Source organism: Mesoplodon mirus, assembly GCF_964341445.2.
Source record: "Mesoplodon mirus genome assembly, chromosome: 5".
NCBI lineage: Eukaryota > Metazoa > Chordata > Mammalia > Artiodactyla > Ziphiidae > Mesoplodon > Mesoplodon mirus.
In genome coordinates, this window is record NC_138980.1 from 180,445,719 (window position 1) to 180,469,036 (window position 23,318).

At 43.9% G+C, this 23,318-nt stretch overlaps 1 protein-coding gene across 4 annotated transcripts in view; it reads right to left on the reverse strand.

Annotated features, from left to right (window-relative positions):
* ICE1 (interactor of little elongation complex ELL subunit 1) overlaps positions 1-23,318 on the reverse strand; it is a 534,975-nt gene that overhangs the window by 5,889 nt on the left and 505,768 nt on the right. For all 4 annotated transcript variants that reach the window (XM_082621035.1, XM_082621033.1, XM_082621036.1 and 1 more), the window contains 5 exons: positions 17,388-22,118; positions 16,114-16,282; positions 13,367-13,527; positions 8,042-8,232; positions 6,074-6,180 (listed from right to left, as the gene is read on the reverse strand). In XM_082621035.1, coding sequence (XP_082477161.1) covers positions 6,074-6,180; positions 8,042-8,232; positions 13,367-13,527; positions 16,114-16,282; positions 17,388-22,118 — 5,359 coding nt within the window. The remainder of the gene's footprint in view (positions 1-6,073; positions 6,181-8,041; positions 8,233-13,366; positions 13,528-16,113; positions 16,283-17,387; positions 22,119-23,318) is intronic.

Genomic DNA, 23,318 nt, shown 5'->3' on the forward strand with positions numbered 1-23,318 from the left:
TCTTAAATGAAAACAAATTAAACAGTAAAGCATCAGGACTCAATACAGCACCATCTGTCCCGGGGTGGGGGGCTGTTTTGACTGAATGATTCGTCATCTCTTCTGTTACTCACACATACAGATGATACACAGATATACAATGTGTTGCTTTCCCAGTTTTCATATAATAAATGGAGTTTAGCAGAATGAATGGTTTTTAGCAGTCTCAGTGTGAAATGACTAACTTCTGTGGGTTAACGGACTAAATATAAGACAGAGTTTGCTGTTACAACGTAGTTGTCTAACACAACCTCCGTTCTCACGTAGAGCAGCAGCTCCCAAGTGTGCTCTACTAAACCCCCAGGGTCCTCAAGGTCAAAACTTTGTGTTCCCAACGACACTAAGAAGTGATGTGTTTTCCTTCCAGTGCTGAGATGTGGCCTGACAGTGCAAAGGCAGTGGCGATCAAACTAATGGACCCTCAGCACCAGTCAGGGCAGTGACATGGGGGTCACTCTCCATGGCCAGGAGCTCACAGTCGGAAAAGCTAACTCACTCAGAATGTCCTTCATGAAACGGTAACAATGATTCTTATGAAATCTAGACCCCTAAGTACACGGCTCTGCGATCTTCCGTGGATGGGACAGGAAGGGCACGTGAAGCACACCCCTGGCACCTCGGCACCCCGACTCTCTCCAGGAAAAGCACCTGTGCAGCTGCTTCAGCTGGGAGGGGAACTGGGTGCTTTCTCCACCCACTTTTCACTGAAAGAACCACTGACAAACTATGGCTAATAGACTGAGACAGACATTTTCTCAAAAATGAGTAAAGTGAACCTGTCGCTGCAAGGAAATTTATCATTGTTGTCAATGATAAAATTTGAGCTCTTAAGCAAAATTAGAATTTTGGAAAAACTTCCATCACCTACCCTAAGCTTGACAGCTTCAAGTACTTCAGATTTCTCTGATGAGATCAGTGATGATATTAATGTCTGTTTTCTTAATATTGTTGACATTTGGAAGATCTGTACAAATCAGTATTTTCCAAGTGAGCAGTACATGTTACAAAATCATGAATGGGCAAAAAAGATCCCTTCATCAAGTAAGGTGGACCAAGGGACTCTGGTGCAACAGAGAAGCAAAGTTCACTGATGAGGTTTCAGATTTCACACTGCAACTAGCCTTTAAGAAATCATCACTTGTTGAGTTCCACTGCAGTGTCAAAGAAGAATATCCACAATTACTTGAACGGGCTATTAAAATACTCCTTTAATCAACTACACATCTGTATGAGACTGGACTTTCTCCAAATACTTCAACCAAAACAACAAACAGCCAGAGACTGAATGCAGAGCAGCTATGGGAAACCCGCTCTTCTATGAATCTAGACAGTGAAGAGGTTTGCAGCAAGATAATGTTCCATTCTGCACACTTATTTTTGTTTGTTTTGGAAATAGTTATTTTTCATTAAAAATATTATTTATATTAACATTAGTTTATTACTATTAATCTTAAGTGAATAGTAAACATTTTTTTAAACTCCTAGTTTTAATTTCTAGTACAATAATTGACACATAAAACCTGGAGTGACAAAACCTCTTTGGGGGTCTCACTAGGGGACTAAACAGGACAACACTCCTCGTCTAGTCCCCACCCATCCGGACCCTCCTTTATTCCAATGGTCTTGTGGAAACCAGCTTGCTTCAAAGCGGAAGCCTCTGTGCCTCCCTCACGGCCAGGCCTCATGTCCTTTTGCCCCTGCTGTTCGTTACACAGGAGGAGGATTCTGGGACATACCTTGGATGCCATCTTACCCTAGTCCTCTTCCTGTGCTCTTATGACAACATTATCCTGCATGCTCACTGTTCTGTGTCCATGTTCTCTCTCAATAGTACAAACAACCCACAGGCTTAGATGTGACCCAGTCCATCAGCCTCATCTCTGTTGAATATGGAGAAACTGAGGCAAGGGACACTAAAGGGACTTTATTACTTTGTATCCCCTATAGGAACTAGCTTAGCGCTAGTTACACGCACCCTAAATGCTGTGACAGACAGCAGACATTCAGTTAATTCCTACTGATCAATGACTCCCCGGTTAATTCCTAATCCAGGATCAAACTGTAAACATATGGATAATCCCTTAGGAAGTCTTTCACAGGTTGAAAAGTAATGTACTTCAGAGCTCAGAAATTTCAAAGTACTAAGTACTCTTAGACATCTTGTAATTAGATCAAAGTGCTAATAACTGCATGTCACCAGACCTGTCCTCTGAGACAATCTATTGGGAGCATTCAATGCATGACTATTAGCAGAGAAAGGGACACTGTGCGTGCCTAGCACAGCTATGGGATCATCTGGCCATGGGATATGCATGTGTTTCCAGATAATACATGACTGCATTATAATGGGTCCCTTTCTTTTAATTAAAAATGCTTAGTGAAGTGCATTTTATAAAGCTTTATATAAGTTAACAGAACAAATCAGAGATAAAATAAGAGGAAATCATGAGTCTGAGGTATATGGTTTGGGGGAAAAGGCTTACATATATGATGACTTGACAAAGATGATGGACAAATTTGCTAAATAGACAGGAAGAAAAGTCCCTCTACAGAAGGAAAGTGAGTCCAGGGCAGTTCGGCCAACATATTAAATTTCAAGTAAGAAATGTGGAGTCGATCTCAGTGTCAAAGACAACACGCTCCCCACTCACGGGAGCCTGAGAAGGAGAGCTTGCCGGCCTTAGGGAACGTGAGATCCAGTCTACAGGGCAGGGATCTGAGCAAGATAGTTACCCAGGGCTTTCAGTCAAGATTTCAGATGCAGGTATGTTAAGAAAAGGATGAGTTAAGACAATTGCAAAGAAAAGCTGAAAGACAAGGTGAGACATTGGACAGAAATCAACCAAGTACTGGCTATTGCAGCCTGACGTGCAAAAACCTGACGTGAGAAACAGTGTTATCCTAGCTTCTAGGCTCTGCTAAAACCAGGTGGGCCATTTCAGAATTTAAAGCTCTTTGGGGGGCAAAATGGGGTATTCTATGCCTTCATACTCCGCTGCATCTCGTGGCAGGCAGACTTCCGTCCCCACTCTGCTCCCTTCCCACCCAGGGACCTCAGACAGGGGCTCACCGCCCCCCTACCTCCTGCACCCCCAAAGAGGCCCCGACTCCGCCAGGACACGAGCCGCCTGGAGCAGGCTCTCCCCCCAGTCCTCCACGTCCTCAGGGGTCCAGAGAGATCCAAATGTTCCACAAAACACTCTTTAATCCATTATTGTTAAGGTAGGTTAGAGAAACCCCATTTAATAATCACATGTAAGCATTTCATGTGCTAACAGGGGTGTTCATACCCCAATCCAACATTAGATAACACTGAACCATTTTGCCAGATAGCCTGTTTTTATTTTCCATGGGGTAAAAATCCAATTAGGATTTACAAATCTGGAGTTAAGAATACAGACAATTCCTTTATTTTATGAATGCCTACTGTGTGACTTCATTTATTATTAAGAAGTCACAGCCAACCAAGTTAATTATTTGCTAAATTCTTTAGTAAATGTCAGCTTCAGAAACTGCAAGAAGCTTCTCCAGCAGTTTCTTCTTAGAAACGGTTCAAACTCCAACTCAGACGGGTGTGCAGGAAGGAAAGCACACACCCACCCCTAAAGCCGCCTCTCAGGATTCCGCCCTGCTTCCATCTTCCCCCTCGGCCCACCCCTGCTCGCCGGGACCCCAGCCCCTGCTTTGCTGGGGGGTGGGGGTGGGGGGAGCCTTCAGCGCCAACAGACTCCCAGCAAAACTCAGCCCCGGTTCTCCGGGAACAGCCCAGTGGCCCCTCTCGCCCTCCCCACACCAGGCTTTTCACTCACAGGAGCTCGATCTGCCCTGGTCCACCCGCGGACCTCAGCAGGGTTTGCCAGTCCTGAGTCTGCTCTCATTTTTGACATTACACTTCCTTTCTAATTAGCCATCCTCTCAACTAAATTTATTTACTTACACATTATAATTTTATTATGCCGTATTGTCAATTATATATTAATTATACATTATTCCTATGACACACATCATTGTATTATACCACTCCCAATTATGTAAATATATATTACTCTAAATAATATATATTATCAAATGTTATAAATTATTTTCTCAAAAGCTATATTTTAAAGATTTAAAGAATAAATTAGTCTGAGTTCGACTAAAACTACCAGTCAGGTTTTCTCCCTACAATTATACATCCTTGTTTTTAGATAAACTATGACCATATTCTTCTTAATTCACAAATGAGTTACTTTTTAAGGTATGTATTCGAAAGTATTTCTATAATCTTGTGCAGGTTTGTCTGGAGCCTGAGAATTTGTAATTTTAAAAAGGCTTTTCAGGCAGTCTGGACAATCAACCAAAGCTGATAAAAGCTAACTGAGGAGGAGAATGACATGTGAGGCCCACCCTCCATCACAGATGCTTCTCAGAGCAGGATGGGGTCAACCACCAGAAACACATCCTCCCACTCTCTCTTCCCATCCTGTTACAATCAGTAAGTACACAAAGAAACAACCACTGCAATGATAACAGCAAAAATCACACCATATTTTATAAGTGTGACTTCAAAAGTATATTCTTCAGCAAATTCCACAGATTCTTCATCTAGGTCAACATGTAAGCATTTACAGACCTTTCCTCATTTCTTAAATTCTCAAAAAGCTTTCTCAATTTGGAATGAATTAGTTCAAAGTATGAACACATTCTTTCTTGAATCCATGAGAGAAGCTGCTACCAAAACCAGAATTTCCAGACACACACATGCCACCAGCTGACGGCTGAAAATGAGGTCACTGGCCCTTCTGTGTCCTTGCTGCTCCCACTTGGGACAGACAGTGGTCCTCAGGGCACTGGACCTGAGGCATTCAGGGAAGTCCCCCACTGGGCAGTTTAGTCATCTCTACTTCCACACTTTCATGCTTTCACGTTCTGTATCTTAACTCCAAGTGTATGCTAGGTTATTTCCAGTGAAAACTGTTAGATGTCCACCTTGAAAACCAGGTTTTTGTCAAGACCCAGTTTATATATTTATTTACTACAATGTTCCTATGCTTGCATGTGAAATGTGCACAGTGCAGGAATGCAGATACAGTAACAAAATTAGTCAGGGATATTGTATTTCTTACTGTGGTCTATTTATAAGACTGACTTACGTGATTTAAAAATTCTCAAACCTATTTCAAATGGTTTTATCTTGGAGTTTTAATTAATTAAACACCAAAGATACTTAAAAGTCATGATAACTATCTCCAAGGATCTAAAGGTCCCTGACACGGAAACAGGCTGAACCTTGTTTTGTCAGCCCCCAAGCAATCAACACATGGCAGACAGAGGAGCCACTTCAAAGTAAAGAGAGCCTCTTCTAATAATGAACAGACCTCATCACTGATCATGACGCCTGGACTGGAGAGCAGTGTGTCAGAGATGGGGCAAGAAAAGAAAAAATCAGTAAAAATAAAAAATAAAGATGTGTGGGTGAAAGAGAGGGGCAGAACTAAATGGCAACTGAGGTCCTCTTTAGATGTGAGATTAAAAAGAATCTGTATTTCACTTAAAAGATTTTTAAACAATGATTTTAATTTGTTTATTCAGCTTACAATTTACAGAAACAAAATTAGTTTCCAATTATAGAAGTACATAGTTATCCTTATTGAGCGAGTATGAAAAAAAAACTGGGGTGCAAGCAGGGATTAAGTATCTACTTATTTTATAAAACAAATTAACTGTAATTTATAGCAATGTATCCAGCAATGTATCCTGGAGTGTATATGCAAGTGTGTGCATATTAAAATTAATATCTGAGAATCAAGAGTTCAATTATAAATAAAATGTACTAACATGAAAAATCTTAAATCTGAAAAAGGTGAATAAAATGTTAATTAACAAAGGAAGAGTATGAGTAATGAAAATTAATTTAGTGCAAAAGTACCTACTCTGGTGGCTGTAAAGTCAGTTATTATAGTGAAGTTTCAGTCAAAATATATTATTACACACTTATTCTCTCACCAAGATATCATCAATAACAAGAACACATTTAATACAACAGACAACTCACCAATGAGCCTCAGTATTGACGCTATGATAATATCAGGAATGTATGCAATGTTTGCATGTCCTTTTCTGTATTTTATCCACTTATCCATTACAGGCCACAGCTCCTTACTACAAAATAACAACAACAAATATATACATGTATGTATGTATATGAAAGTATGCTCACCCACCATCGTTCAAATATTAAGAAGAAATTATCTTAAAAATGGTCCACAGGAGACAATTAGTGAAGAGGAGGAACTTTTAAAGATGTAGCATTTTTGGCTAACATGAGAACAGACATTGAAAGCTCACATACTTTCCAACTATTCAGGATCTCTGTGCTTACAGTGGCTTTAAAAAGGCTGCCAACACCCATGCTTGCGTCTTTATTCTATTTAACCCTTTTCACAAGGCTTTAGTGTAGAGATGCTGAACAATGTCCCCAAGTCACAGAACTGGAAGCAGTAGAGTCTGGATTCTCACATGGACCATCCAGATGTAAGGTGGCACCTGCGTTCTAGAAGCCTCGTTTCCCGGGGTGGAGCAAAGACAAACAGGCTATATTTTGTAAAAAGAACTAAACCAGAGGAAATGAACCACACTTTACATGGATTAAAGAAAGTAGATCTACTGATTGAAAACAGTGGCAATTTCTCTTTGCTCTCTCTTTTCAAAAATGTATTAACTTCTTACATAGTATTTATAATATTAGCAAAATTAAATGCAAACACATGAAAGGAAAATGTACATTAAAAACACATTCTCAGATAACTATCACTCTTTTAATTTGGGGCTTTTCCTCCCAGACTTCTATGCTTTGCATGTATGTAAAAAACACAGTCAAAATGACGGCAGTGCTTAGGAATCAGGGTCTGGAATCGCCCAGGAAGAGATCCCGATATCCAACACTCTGTCCGTACCGCCAGCGGGGGGACTGTGGACAAAGCACCTGTGACTGGCACCATCCCCGGTGGTCTCATCTGTCATTGGGGATACAAGGGCCCCTGCCCCCTGGGCTTCCAGGAAGATGAGGCCTAGGGTAGCCACTCACACATCATTACCCAGACTGCACTGAACAGACTGTCCTGGCACTTTCTTAGTAACAGACCGAAAAACACTTTCGTGTCAGTATATAAAAATCCATGTATAGCTATTTATTCTAATATGGCTGTATCTCATTATATAGACATTCCATAATTCTATTACCTATTATTTGACATTCAGATGTATCATCTTTCCCGAGTGTTAAGAAGGGAAAACAAGAGAACGGATTTCCACAGAATATACTCCTCAGGTGTCTCAAAGATACAGACTATTAATCCTTTGCTGAATCCTTTTCAATGTGATAAACCCCTTTAAACCAGCCTTTCTCAGTCAGGGTTGTAAGAAAATTAAGGGTTGTAATTAACTGCAGAACAGTTATTTGACTACTTTCCCCATTCTCCAAACATGCTGCATAGATAGATGAACAGAGAAAAGTTAATTCATTACATAAAATGGACGCATGAGCGTTAACAGGCTCAGTTCTCTCCTGAAACCCCAGTGAGAAGACCTGCTGACCCAGAAGTTTGAATATTTCTGCTCCTGTGGGTTTTTCCATAGTATCTGTACATTAAGATAATGATCATTACATTTCAATCTACATGTATCCGCTGAGCACCTTGTGTGGGCGCTGCTCTGTCTACATACACACCGGGGGAGGCCAGGGAAACCAAAGTCCCCCCTGCATGAGATTCATTTTCCTTTAGTAATAAGAGAATACAATGAAAAGTAGTGAAAGGTACCATAAAAAAATAAAGCGAGGGGATGTGGCAGTGACACTGGCATTTAAGAGTAGTTCTATTAACTGTTACCCAAATCAAAATGTGCTTTGTAAATGTTTCAGCTGCCTTAAACAGCAAAAATGATTCAAACCACAATTCAGCAATCATTGAGCAGACTACCTGACAATTCAAATAACCCAACTTCAGTGAGAATAGCCCTGTACCTTATAATGTTGTCATGTGTCCAAACCCACTTCTGATGGCAGCAGAGCAGATCGATGGCACATATGTACTCCCAAGTGGTATCACTTAGGTCTTCACCAAATCTTTCACTGGACTGAAATTCTGTTTTTGGACATAACTGTATGGTCAAGAGCAGCTTAGAAACCATGAAGCCAACGTCTGCAGGAGCATTCTAGCAAATAAGGTAAAAAACAAGAAAATTCAGTTTCAAATATAACATATCTCATGTGGGTGATCTCAAAGAGTACTAACAAGCATCAGATGAATAATCATTTAATTTTAAAGGACACCTTTTGAAAGTTATTTTGAATAAAGAACTATATTTATCTTAGTCATAACAACTGTCCTAAAATGATTATACAATGGTGGTTGACAGGCCAGATAAAAAAGCTCCAGGCAGAATGCAGAATCCAGTCAGGTAGGAAAGACACTGCAATCCAGATAGGAATGCAAATTTTCATTAACTGAATCAGAGAATTAAAGTTTTATTAAAAAATAATCTTTAAAAAATTCTTCAATAAATTCATTCTGTCATCTTCCTGACCCTAGATATCAGTCTGCTTTTTCCAGAAATTCATAAAATTGAATCAGATTGTACTAGACTCTTCTGTCTGGCTTCTTTTACACCTACGCATGCTTTTTTTGATATTTTTCCACATTCTTGCACGTATAGGTAGCTTAAACACCCCTTTTTACTGCCGAGTAGGAATCCACTGTATGGATATACCACACTTTGTCCATTCACCTATTGATAGAAATCTGGGTTACTTCCGGCTTTAGGCTATAATTAATAATGCTGCTTTGGACATTCATGTGCAAGCCTTTTTGTGGACATAAATTAGACTTTCCTTGGGTACATACTCAGCAGTGTATTTATAATTTTTTTTCTTTTTTTATTGGGTTTTGTTATTAAAAATGAACAAGGGGCTTTCAATCTTCTCTTACACCTGAAAAAGACTGGAATTAGTTGGTTCTTTAAAGATTAGATAAAATTCAGATGAAATCTACACACGCTTCTTGTATACTAAATTTTTAATCACCTTTTCAACCTTTTAAAATGGAAAACAACTAGTTTATTCCAGTGTTTTACCCCTAAAGCCAATTCTTACCATTTTTATGTTGCTAAGGAACCATCCTCGGTTTCCGAACCTGTTACGAAGCTGTAGGCGGCAGTCTTCTCATTCTTCATCCTCCATCTCTACTCACACTGCCTCTCTCATTCTGAAATCTTGAACATTTTTGCTTTTCTCTTTTTACATTAATCTGAACTGAGTTATCTGTTTTATTAGTATTTTTTAAAGGCAATTATTTTTTGTTCTCTAGTTCATTACTATTACACCTTTTAAACTATATATTTTTTCTGGATTCCTTCTCAAATTTTTTTAATTTTTTTTTTTTTAGTATTTATTTTTTTTTAATTTTTATTTATTTATTTTTATTAGTTTCTGCTTTACAACAAAGTGAATCAGTCATACATATACATCTGTTCCCACATCCCTTCCCTCATGCATCTCCCTCCCTCCCACCCTCCCCACCCCACCCCTCCAGGCGGTCACAAAGCACCGAGCTGATCTCCCTGTGCTCTGCGGCTGCTTCCCACTATCTATCTACCTTACGTTTGGTAGTGTATATATGTCCATGCCTCTCTTTCGCTTTGTCACAGCTTACCCTTCCCCCTCCCCATATCCTCAAGTCCATTCTCAAGTAGGTCTGTGTCTTTATTCCCGTTTTACCCCTAGGTTCTTCATGACATTTTTTTTTTTATTCCGTATATATGTGTTAGCATACGGTATTTGTCTTTCTCTTTCTGACTTACTTCACTCTGTATGACAGACTCTAGGTCTATCCACCTCATTACAAATAGCTCAGTTTCGTTTCTTTTTATGGCTGAGTAATATTCCATTGTATATATGTGCCACATCTTCTTTATCCATTCATCCGATGATGGACACTTAGGTTGTTTCCAGCTCCGGGCTATTGTGAATAGAGCTGCAATGAACATTTTGGTACATGTCTCTTTTTGAATTATGGTTTTCTCAGGGTATATGCCTAGTAGTGGGATTGCTGGGTCATATGGTAGTTCTATTTTTAGTTTTTTAAGGAACCTCCATACTGTTCTCCATAGTGGCTGTACCAATTCACATTCCCACCAGCAGTGCAAGAGTGTTCCCTTTTCTCCATACCCTCTCCAGCATTTATTGTTTCTAGATTTCTTGATGATGGCCATTCTGACTGGTGTGAGGTGATATCTCATTGTAGTTTTGATTTGCATTTCTCTAATGATTAATGATGTTGAGCATTCTTTCATGTGTTTGTTGGCAGTCTGTACATCTTCTTTGGAGAAATGCCTATTTAAGTCTTCTGCCCATTTTTGGATTGGGTTGTTTGTTTTTTTGCTGTTGAGCTGCATGAGCTGTTTATAAATTTTGGAGATTAATCCTTTGTCAGTTGCTTCCTTTGCAAATATTTTCTCCCATTCTGAGGGTTGTCTTTTGGTCTTGTTTATGGTTTCCTTTGCTGTGCAAAAGCTTTGAAGTTTCATTAGGTCCCATTTGTTTATCTTTGTTTTTATTTCCATTTCTCTAGGAGGTGGGTCCAAAAGGATCTTGCTGTGATTTATATCATAGAGTGTTCTACCTATGTTTTCCTCTAAGAGTTTGATAGTTTCTGGCCTTACATTTAAGTCTTTAATCCATTTTGAGCTTATTTTTGTATATGGTGTTAGGGAATGATCTAATCTCAAACTTTTACATGCCCCTGTCCAGTTTTCCCAGCACCACTTATGGAAGAGGCTGTCCTTTCTCCACTGTACATTCCTGCCTCCTTTATCAAAGATAAGTTGGCCATATGTGCGTGGGTTTATCTCTGGGCTTTCTATCCTGATCCACTGATCTATCTTTCTGTTTTTATGCCAGTACCACACTGTCTTAATTACTGTAGCTTTGTAGTATAGTCTGAAGTCAGGGAGCCTGATTCCTCCAGCTCCGTTTTTCGTTCTCAAGATTGCTTTGGCTATTCGGGGTCTTTTGTTTTTCCAAACAAATTTTGAAATTTTTTGTTCTAGTTCTGTGAAAAATGCCAGTGGTAGTTTGATAGGGATTGCATTGAATCTGTAGATTGCTTTGGGTAGTAGAGTCATTTTCACAATATTGATTCTTCCAATCCAGGAGCATGGTATATCTCTCCATCTATTTGTATCATCTTTAATTTCTTTCATCAGTGTCTTATAATTTTCTGCATACAGGTCTTTTGTCTCCTCAGGTAGGTTTATTCCTAGATATTTTATTCTTTTTGTTGCAATGGTAAATGGGAGTGTTTTCTTGATTTCATTTTCAGATTTTTCATCATTAGTGTACAGGAATGCCAGAGAGTTCTGTACATTAATTTTGTATCCTGCTACTTTACCAAATTCATTGATTAGCTCTAGTAGTTTTTCGGTAGCATCTTTAGGATTCTCTATGTATAGTATCATGTCATCTGCAAACAGTGACAGCTTTACTTCTTCTTTTCCAATTTGGATTCCTTTTATTTCCTTTTCTTCTCTGATTGCTGTGGCTAAAACTTCCAAAACTATGTTGAATAAGAGTGGTGAGAGTGGGCAGCCTTGTCTTGTTCCTGATCTTAGTGGAAATGGTTTCAGTTTTTCACCATTGAGGATAATGTTGGCTGTGTGTTTGTCATAAATTTTTTTAATTTTTAAGATGATTATCAGGGAACTTTATTTATTACTTGTTTAATAATTAAAACATTTAAACTATTTCAATGAGTGTAAGTTTTCCAAAAACGAGAGGTCTTCGGTACGAAGGATTTTCCTTTCATACCAAATACTGTAATTTTACTTCTGAGTTTCTATTTGTTCACAGATTGTCCAGGACTGTGTATCTTGATCTCCAGGGAACTTTTATAGAATCTTTTAATTCTCTGTCTAATTTTACTGAGTCATTGCCAGAGAATTGAGTGTAGACTCTTTACTTTTTAAAAATTAAGGTCAAATGCATGACTGGTTTTTGCAAATGTCACAGACATATGAAAAAACACAGTCTTCATTCAAGTTTACTTTTTATATTGTTGAATTCCACTAACTCTTTACTTATTTTTGTGCTTCACACCTATTGAATTCTGTAGGACAGAATTTGGAAGTCTTGGACTATAATGGTATTTCCCCCTGCTAAGTGTTCCTCTTTTTTTTTTAATAGCTTTGACTTTGTATTTTTATTTGATATGATACAGGCTAAACACACTTAGTAAGATTCTACCTTCTTCATTAATCATGTTTTATCATCCAAACATATCTGGCTTCATCCTGAACAGGCCAAAGGAGAAGGCTCTAGTGCACAAGCAGGAGGACCAAGCAGGGACAGGAGTGGCCCTGCAGGTAACCACAGAGGGTGGAAATGCCTGTATGGATGCTCTTCTTACTGCTAAGGGACTGGAATCTGATGGTACCCCACACCAATACACTCTGGTTTGTCTAGGTGGATTGATGAAGAGATGATTACAGACTTGCTTTTTAAAATTCCCTAACTTTTTAACCACCAATAGCCCTTTCCTTTTCTTTTTATAAGAAAATAAAAGTCTAATGAAGAGTAACATCAAAAAGTACTAAAAAGGAAAGCAAAATGACATATAAAAGTCGACTACATGCATAAGCCAGAATTTTTTTAAAAGAGGACAGTAATACAGTCATTAAAAAGGGCAGAACAAAGTGAAAGTCAACCCCTCACTGACTTCAATACCTCTTCTTAAAGATTACCACTATCAATTCAGCGTCCAGCGATTCTCATTAGAGAAAATCTATGACGAAAAGTACACCAATCTAGATACTATATTAACATATCAGTCACTAAAGAAAATAAGATAATGAAAGAAAACATGGAACACAATACTTAGAACAAACACAAATTCCATCAACTGGAAAGAAAAACAGAGAATATTAGATTCAGAAAAAATCATAACAGGAAGGAACTGAGATACCAAATTTTTCAGCTAAGTACCTTCTGTAGAAGCAAATGATGTGCATCTCTTCCGAGCCCTCACATATATATGCGCATGTACAGATTTCATCAGCCATAAATTAGTACACAAAAGAAACTTTGTTCAATTAACACAGCACACAGGTCTACAACTTCTTCCAAAGTGTCTCATGCACACTTAATGAACAAAATGCATAAGCTTAGACTAAAACGATATTTTAAAGGATCTAATATGAAGAATAATATCTCTGAAATGCTCACGAACTAATACAACCAAATAATAACATTTATATAAGACCTACAAGTACAGTATTACATAAAAAGTAACCTCACCTTCTCCCAATTGAGGAAAGCTCGCAAACAGTTCAAAACTTCTCCTTTAGCGCGTTGCCTGGCTACCAACTGCATTGCCTTATTAATCACCGACTGAGAGATAAATATATCATGCCACATGTTTGCAATGAACAAAGTCAGTTTTTCAGACTCTGGAAAATCTATGAGAAAAAAAACAAGATAATAAACCTTTATGTCTGATTAAGTGAATAAATGACAAACTAAGAATATATTTGAATAATTTCCCCTTGTGCACAGCAGGGCCACCTAAAGCTAAAGGGAGGAAGCCTGACGAGGCCCCAGCCTCAGTTATTTCAACTCTGCTTCTCCATCTCTCCCGCTCATCCCTCCCCTCCCCCCGCCCCCCCCCAGCCAACCTTTCTTTCCCTTTGGCAAACTTTCTTTAATCCAATTTGAAACACAGTGCATGAGTATATACCACTGTAGAAAAGAGCAATAAACTCCAAAACAAGAAGAGAAGGCAAACCTCCTCTCGTAGGTTCCAGACCCTGTGCCCAGAACCCTCCCAATTGGTGCGTATCCTTTCAGGCCATGTTTTATGCATTTACAAGACAGAACTCACTTGAAGAACACCTAACGCTTTTGATATGAAGGGATTTTTTTAAATAAATTATGACTGATAATCCTTTTCTTATGAATAAATACCTTCTGCAATGCCACGGCTTGTCTTTTCTGTTTGTCTAATCAAGTTAATCGAGGCACAGCTTACATACAATAAAATACACTCTCTAAGCAGACAGTTTGAAGGATTTTGACAAATGAACACACCCATGTAACCCCCACTACAACCCACAGATAGAACATTTCCATCATCCCAAATTCCCATGGTCTGACCCTTTCAGTGAATCACTTCGTCCCAAATACAGACAAGCCTGATCTGCTTACTGTCACTTTGCACATGTGCTTTTTCTCAAATTTTTATGAAGAGATTTGTAAAGCATGCACCCTTTTCTGTCTGGCATCCCCCTCTCAGCAAAATCCATGTTGCTGCACGCATCACTAGCCCTTTCCTCGTTTGTCTGAGTAGTATTCCAATTGCTTGATATACCACACTGGTTTTTCATTCAACTCCTGATGGACCTTTGTTTCCAACCATGGGCTATTATGAATTAAGATGCTCTGAATACCTGTGAAGTGTATATGGATATGTGGATATGTCTCCATTTCTGTTGAGTAAGTACCCGAGAGTAACATATCTGTGTCATATGATAAACTGTTTAATTTTATAAGAAACTGTCGAAATGTTCCGCAACTGGTTGTATCAGTCAACACGATGATTCGGATCTTGTTTGGCATGACGCCACATCTTTTTCGTTTTCTCTGTTCTATTTTATCTAACACTGCAGGGTGTATAGAGAGAGGGTAACTCAAAGCATAAACTCACTGCGCTATTTTGATCTGTTACTTTGGAAACCTTGTGCTTATCTGATTATACTTCCTCCTGTCCCAGGACTCCACATGCTGTTCCCTCTGCCTGGAATTCTCTCCCTCACTTTTATCTTCATATTTAAGTTCAAAAGGCACCCCAACGAGGAAAGCTTCCTCGACCCCTGAGACTCTCTCAAACCCACCTTCCACAGCACAAGTCATTCATTCAACAGATACTTAACGAGAGCATACAACACATTCTCCTGGGGTGAGGATGTAGTAGGAACAAGACAAACAAAATCCCTGTCCTTAGAGTACGCGACCTAGCAGAGGAAAGAGACAGCAAACAAAAAGGTAGCAGCGTAACCATAGCAAAGCAGAGGGAAAGCTTCCCCGCAGAGAACCTGTTATGAAGACCCAGAGGTGAGAGCCGGCTGAGTGTGTCTGAGGAAGAACCAGAAATCCCACGTGGGTTCCGCAGAGTCCCTGGTGCCCTGCTTCCTGCGGCCCTTCACTGACCAAACCTGACGTGTGCGCCCCACTGGAAGCCTGCATCTATACCTGGGTTTGGTCACCGTCAAAGCCTTAACACTTAGGTGCACCCCGTAACTATTTGTTAAATAAGTCAGTGACTGAAAAAATAAATGAGGTGGGCAACAGACACAGCAGCCTCACTCACAACTCTACAAGTGACAGATTCAATTATCCTGATTTATAAGCCCCATAAACATTATGGTAATAAAAGATTATCAATCTTTGCAATCTAGATAAGACTCTCTGATATAGCATTAAATTCCACTTGTGTATCACTCTGCTGTATTAAAATGTTTCCACTGATGATCTGATATGAAGGAGTCCTATGTGCTCCATTAATAGACTTAAGAAATAGTAGTAAAAGGAAAAGAGAACCAAAGCACAGCCCTCCTTTCCATTTCTCCCTGAAACTCGTCTTTCCATGAGCTTATGAATCCATCTTAGTGTTTCTGCCCTTTCCAGCTAGTAACAGAGCGGTTTGTCACTTTAAAATGATTCCATTATCTTGTGTCAACTATATCTGACTCTAAAGTAGATGCACAAGGAATAAAACCGATATGCACTAATGAGAGATACACTTTTATACACAAGTGGAAATGTATATGCTGACCTAAGTAAGCTTAAGTCACACAAATTCTCCCACTGAAAACCAGGTATGGCTGGGTCTATAGCTAAGGCTCTTCATGCCTTCTGGCAAATGCACAAGAATAACATGATTTAAAAGATACACAGCAATACCTTAGCTGAAAATACAGATGCACATATAAGCAGATAAAAAAGCAACAACCCGTTTTCAATACAAGAATGTCGCCATGTAAACATACCTTCCTTAAGTAGGCTGTAGCAAAACAAGCGAGCTCTTTCCAAGTCTCCCAGCTGCCGACAAACACCCACATACACTCTGCAGAGGGCGTGGGTGTAATTGTGCTCCACAGACATCTTCTGACTTTTCAGTTCTGAGAGAATAGAGTGAAGCAAGCACTCTGCTAAAGGCTGAATGGGAAAAAAAAAAAAAAAAAAGGCAATGTACACTGATACTTATCTTCAGCCTACGAAAGACCAGCTAAAAGTTACAAAATTAAGTACCTTTTGGAAACTTGGAAAGATAAAACGTGCCCTGTCTCAGAAAGTAGAGGACGACAACCACCGTGGTAACTTGCTTTAGCAGGGAAAGCCGTGAGGCTCGGGGAGGAGAGAGTCCATGCCTGTCGGTGTCCAGAGGTCAGTGGGGCTGCAGGGGCCACGGGGCGAGTCCCAGGACACCTGGATGCCTACTGCCACTACCACCACTCCTACAAATGACCACTTTTTGGTTTTTACTAAAATAATCTGTGTGTGTGTATTAAATCCACCCGACTTCTGCTCCCATTCTTGTTTTCTGAACTCCAATGTACTCTACACATTTATCCTGTTTAGATCTTAAAATACTGGGTAATGTTTTCCTCACCCAGGAAAAGGAGCATTAAATAATTTGATACATTCAGTCGTTTGAAAATAAACATCTTTCCAAAGTTACCTGTACTGCTCTTTGTGCTTTCTGAAATGCAATCTAAGAAAAATAAATATTTATACCATTGTGATTCCAAGGATGTACAGATAACCGATAAAGCATAATCCATGGGACACTGGAAATCATCCACCCAGTATCAACGTAAATATGTAGAAAATAAAAACCGAGGAAAGTCCTAATAAACCGTGTAGGTAAATCTGCATAATCCTCCCCCAGCGCCCTTCCTGAAACTAAGCATCTGTTCCTGTTTGATTTCTGACCTACATCAAGGCGGGGCGGAGAACCCACACACTACCTTTCTGACTCTCAAAATTCTCAAGTGTGTATATAATACCATTCACAGAAAAGAAAGGCTCTATTACATAGCAATTTGATGCTTTGAAGCAAATCATTTCGAGCTTTTAAGCATGCCAGAATCAATGGGAAATATGCAATTTAAGTCCTGACAGGCTTTTTTTTTACATGGGTGACTGCCCATCTCTGAGAATAAACTTCTGTTCAGGACCACCTCCCCTTTCGCTGACCGGAGACGGCCTCTGTCTGAGGACATGCGATTCCTAACGCTCCCAGAGCAAACGAGCCACATACCTTTTTTGTTGTGCTAAATTCATAAACAACTTCTTTCTCTTGATCTCTCATCACAGGCTTTTTGGAGATGTTTCCCACATACACATGACTGCGAATGACAGGTAACAGGTCAAAGGACGACTCTGCGATCTTCCTCAGGGCCTCCGCTATGGCTCTGTCGTGGGGCTCCACAGCTTCCTTGGGGCTCAGGGGTGATTGTGACGCTGTACCGACGGCCCGAAGACGACGCCCCTCCTCCTCTGTCCTCACAGCTGCAGCCTCGGGGGGGTTCCTCTGGGGGCTCTGGCTGACACCCTCTGAGGGGGACTCTGGCTCCGGGGACCTGCTGTCCAGGCGCAACCTCTTAGCGCTCCTTGGTGTGCCCGCTGACAGTGCCCTTTTCCCACCTGAACCCTGCGGAGGTCCCGGATCTCTCGACTTATCCTGCGTACAGTCAGCACCAGAGCTGCCTCCTGCTTTCACAAAGGCGGTTGAGCTTGAAGTGATGGCTTTGAAGCCCCTGATGGCGCTGGCGGGCCCCGGTAGGTTCTTGGAGTCGGCCGGTGGGCCTCGCGTGAGCTGGATGTTCCCTTTGAGAATGCTGAGGGTGCGGGCCCTGGCGGACAGCTCTGGGTACATGGTGTCCAGGATCTTCACGGAATTTTCCTGGGGCGCTGCCACCGCCGGATGGGCAGAGGCGAACGGGGGCAGGCGGCCGGGCACAGGGACGGCGTGCTTTGGGGTCGCAGCACAAAACTGCAAAGGAGATGACAAGACCCTGTCACTGGCCAGGGCGGTGGACGGGGATGGGGATGCGTGTGGAGGAGAGGAGTGCCCCGGCTCCTCCAGCAAGGGGGACACCATGGGCGACGCCGGGATCTCACACGGCGGAGAGATCGGGCCGCAGGGAGAGACGGGTGAGCAGGGGCTGGAACTTGACGTCAGCGGAGAGGCTGGCTGTGAAGTCCTCGGAGGCGTGGCTATCAGAGGAGCCAGCAGCGGGGGAAGGGGGGGTCCCACCTCCTGCCGGATCTTACTCAGCGTGTCTGCACAGCAGTCCGCATGAGTGGACGTGTCGGCGCTGGCTAGGATGGCCTGCGTTTGACTTCTCTGAGTTTTTCCGTTCCCTCTTTCTCCAGAAAATGACGGAGAAACTTCACCCTGAGTAGTCTCTACTCTGCTCGACGCTAACATCTTCACTGGTTTGTTTGTTTGATCTCTGTTTGAAATCTTTGATCGATTCTTATTTTTGCTCAGCGGCTCTAGTTTCGAATTATAGTACGTGTGATCAGAAGGAACGGTCTGAGTCTCAAAGTTCTGATCATAAATCTCAGAGCTAATCCTCACGCTGGGTTTAACAGGTCTATTCCGCAAACGACTTTTATCAAAGTTAGTACTCTGACCGCTGCTTGACATATCGCCCTGGGTTCCGGCCACACTACTGCCATACGGGGGCTCCTGAGAAGGGGGGCCAGGGCGACCGGTCTCTGGGGACTTCTCCACAGAAGGAACTGGAATGAAACCAGCTGCCAGCCCTTCTGGATCCGGGGAAACAGGGGCGTCCTCAGGGCTGTCACACAGGATAACCTGGTCCGTGTCTGGCATGAGAGCTACCCTGTTGATGATGGTCCAGTTGTCCCCTTTCTCAATGACTAGATTCTGATCCTTATTTATCAGCACGTTTATAACCTCGGAGGTCACTGTAGAGATCTGACACTGAAACGCCACATCCCCCGGCCCCACTCCCGGGGCAGCGCACAGGGGCAAGGGCTCCGGGGGTTCTGATGAGGCCTCTTCCTTACCATCCACTGGCCTGAGCGCATCCAAGTTACCCTCAGATCTGCTCTGCGTGTTTTCACGGCCAGGTCCACCACTAGTGGGAGAACCGCCCCGAGTGTCCGAGCCGGCCGTCGGCAGGGGGGAAGAGGAGACGGCTGCTTCCACAGGCAGAACTTGCTCTTTCTCATGCTCCGCTGTCACGCTGTCAGGTGCATTTAAGAGCTGTAACTCACCAGCATCCTTCCCACCAGCGTCCTCCCGGTCGGGCTGCAGCTCCTGGTGGATCCCGGTGAGCACCTCGGGCAGCGTCTCCAAGGAGCACTGTGCAAGCTGCCTCATGCTCCTTGAAGGACAGTCGTCTTCCTCCGAGGAGCCAACGCACTCCTCAGAGGTTTCTAGTGTTTCCTCTTCACACAGGTGCTTTCTGTACTTTTCTCCTGAGGGCTCACTTTGCTTTAATTCCTTGTTCATCCCTTTATTTAGGGTTCCTTTGCTAGAACATTCTGAAACGGAGTCCCCTGAACTATAATCTCTTAACTGACAACTTTCAAGAAACATCACGACCTCGGACGTGGAAAGTCCGTCTGTCTCGGAGAGCGCACTGAGGCTACAGTCCCGCAGAGCCGAGGTCAGGCGCCCCACCTCGACAGAAGGTCTGGTCTCGGCCACACCGGCGCTGGCAGCCCCCACGCCTCTTCCGGAGGCCCCGCCAGCACTCTGCTGGACGCCCTCCAGCCCGGCTTCGGGATCGTTCTCTCCCTCACTGCAGCTCAGCGCGTCACCCTCTTCCACCTCGGTGTCACCTCCGCCGGCCTCGCGGATGCCCGTGTAACAGTACAGGGCACCAGCGAGGCTGCTCTGCGAGACAACACGTTTCTCCTCATCTTTGCTGCCAAACGCTGGTGAAAAAGCAGTCTCTGTTGCGTCTAGAGCTTCAGGAGAAGCACCCCTGGGAGTGTGAGACGGCAGCTGCGGATGCTCCTTTGGGCCGTGCTGTACAACAGATGGGTCCTTTGTAACGGCCAGGGCCTCCCCAGAGGCTCTGACTGTGTCTCCAACAGGAAAACCTCTTGACAGCGTCACCTCCATGGCTGGAAGTTTATCCACATCCAGCTTGGACGTGTCCACATTTGTGGCAGGAAGACACGGGCTCTGCTTCTGCACCTCTTCCTGCACTGAGGCTTCCGTCACAACGTCTTGGTTTGGGACCAGGATGTTGTCAGAAGAGAAAGATAATGTACTATCTGTGGGATGATGGGAACTTTCTACTGGTAAAGAACCCCCTGGAGAATCAAAGTCTGCTTTTCTCCAGGGGGAGGAAACTCCCGGGGCAGCGCTCTCTGAAGCAGCCGCCTCCGTGCGTCTCGGTGCTGTAGGCGCTCTCTCCCCACATCTTGCTCCAGATGGCATCCGACCAGCCCCATTATCGTCTGTCACTAAGGGGGGCTCCCTCCTAGACAGTCTCGAGGGTTCCCATCGTGCGCCCTGCACGGTTTCAGGCCGTGCCTGCTTGGTGATAACTGACACCTGGTTAGGCAACAAGGAAGCAGGCGCCCTGAATCCCGCAGGACTGTTATCCTCTCCAGCATGTGCAGGCTTGGACGCTGACCCTCTGCTTTCTGAGGACGCCGCCACCGCCTCTTGTTCATGTTCAGGTTGAGGTCCCAGCCTTTCTTCACCACTTCGCCGTAACAGATCACTGTGGTGCCACGAAGTGCTTTTACCAAAGCCAAAGCCACTCCTGATCAAGCCAGACTGAGGCCCTGCCGACGATGTGAAACCTGACTGACTCAGCGTGAGCTCGACCCTCGGACCCTGCCTTTCACCCGGCCCGCCTCTGGCGGCTCCCGAGAACCCTGACTGCAGGAGTGAGCAGATGTCATTCATGCCCTTCACAGGGGTCGTACACCCCACCTCGCTGCCCCTCTGACCGTTAGAATCAGACGTCCCCGACACTGGGCTCAGAGCACATAAGCTGTTCTCCAGATGGCCTTCTCCTATGGGACACTCCGGGGGCTCAGAATGCACGTCTAGCATGGTGAACATGGCAGCTTGTGATGTCTGCTCCAAACGATGCAGTTCGGGAGGGCCTACTTCAGTAGGAACAGATGTTTCAGCGTCATCCTCCAACCCAGAGGGAGTCCGTGGGTGACCGCAGAGAGATGAGGCTCCCGAGGCCACGGGGGAAGACAACTCCTCTCCCAGACCGAGCACCGCGGCAACCAGCGCGGCGGCCCCTGCTGCTCCTGGGGCAGAGGGGTCTCCCGAAATGAACCCTCGCATCGCTTCTCTTTCCTTCTCCAATTCTCCAGACAGTCCCTGAAAATGACCAGAAGCGGACAGACGACCTGATGCCGAAGTGACTCCATCAGTCAGTGCCCACTTGGTCACCTCTAATTTGGGTGATCCTATCACTCTGGACACTAGGGTTTTTCCTTCAGGTGCGCTGGGCTCATTCGATGGCCATGGGCCCAGGGGAGGATGACACGAGTCTGACGTCCCGAGGGCCATGCCCTCCTCTAGAGCCAGGCCGCTTGACAGCTGCTCAACGTGCCCACTGCCCATGGGTTCAGGATGTGTCTTCTCTGTCTGCACTGACCCATCCATCTCCTGAGCCCGTCTCTGTCTTCCTGCCTCATCCAAAACGCCTTTTTCTCCCTTGCTCACGAACTCAGATGGCACCGTCCAGTGTTTCTCATGAGCAGAGGGGAACGTGGCTGCAGGTTCTCTCAGGTTTGCTGTAAATGTCCCAAACCCAACCGCTGTCACCTCACTGACTTCCAATGTATTTAGAGCTTGGGTGGCTTCATGTGGTTGGAGCTTTTCCTCCCATGTTCCAGTTCCTTTACTTTTTCCAGATGAGCTAAAACAATCCAGCGATTCTGGTGTATCATCTTCTGAAACAGGCTCAGAATTCCTATGTTGGGCCGAGTCATGATCACTGGAATCTGTACACTCTCCAAAGTAGATTTCCTTAAATATAAATGAATTACATTAATTAGTTAGTAAAATACTACTTCAGTCAACTAAATGCAACTACCAACTAAATGCATCAAAAAAAAGTGTGTGCTTCCTTAAGAATCTGAGGAAAGGGTAGTCCACTCTCTGGACTCCATCAACGGATGCGTAGGTCTCAATGAGCACAGCACTGCTTCACCTTCTTTCCTTAAAGAAGCCACCTCTCCCCAGCGTTTCCTGCACTCACACTGCTTCTCCCCAAACGGAGAAGCTTCGCAGTTCTACTCCGCATGCAGCCTAGGGTTAGGTCTGTTCTCCTAACTTCGAAGTAGGCCTCCTCTCAACTCTGACGTCCCCATTTTCTGGCCCAAAAGGCTTCCGCCTCTAGTTGCCCAGCCCCGCCTGCCTTCCCCAGCGAGCCGCGGGCTCTGGCCCAGGGCAGCTCGCCCCAGTGCCAGCCTGGCCATCGTTCTGGGTGTCACCCTGCAGACTCCTCTTGCCACACCTCATGCCTGTGCTGCACCCTGACACCTCTGCCTCCTCCACGGCCCCTGACTCCGGGTCTGCTCCGGAAGCCCCCCCAACCCCATCTTGAGTGGTAGAGACCACACGGCCCCCCGGAGAGCCGGTACAGCCACCTGTGCCCCCTGGTCTGCGAGGCCCAGGGACTGACAAAGAGTCACCACCGTTGACATGAACTTGCTCCCACTGGAGAAATCCTTTCCTCCCTTGGATGGATGCTAGGGCACCATCACCCCCTGGTTCTCCTCTGCTGCCCTGACCTCTTCTCCTCCTCTTCTGTTTGGCTGCGTCGGCACCGACAGCTCCCCAGAACTGTCGGGACCCAACCCTCTCCTACATGCACATTCCGGCTGGATGACGGCACACAGCCCCAGGCCTCTGCTGGCCCCCAGGCTGAGGCACCCCGGCACCTGCGTCCACCCAGCCTGGCTCTGAGCGCCAAGCCCATGAAAGGGGGTACACCCTGCACACGCCGCACCTGGGGATCCCGCACACACCTAGCGCCTAACATTCCTATGTTACCTCCCCGCCCAAAGAGGTTCTTCTTCTCTGTTGTTTCCAGCATCCTCGACCCCCCACTCACCTAACAACCGCACCGCAGATCTCACGAGACGTGCTGCTCGCTCAACCTCGGGACCTTTTCCAAACCAGTTGACTCAAGTGCTACTACTGTTCAGGTGTCCAGAACTGAGG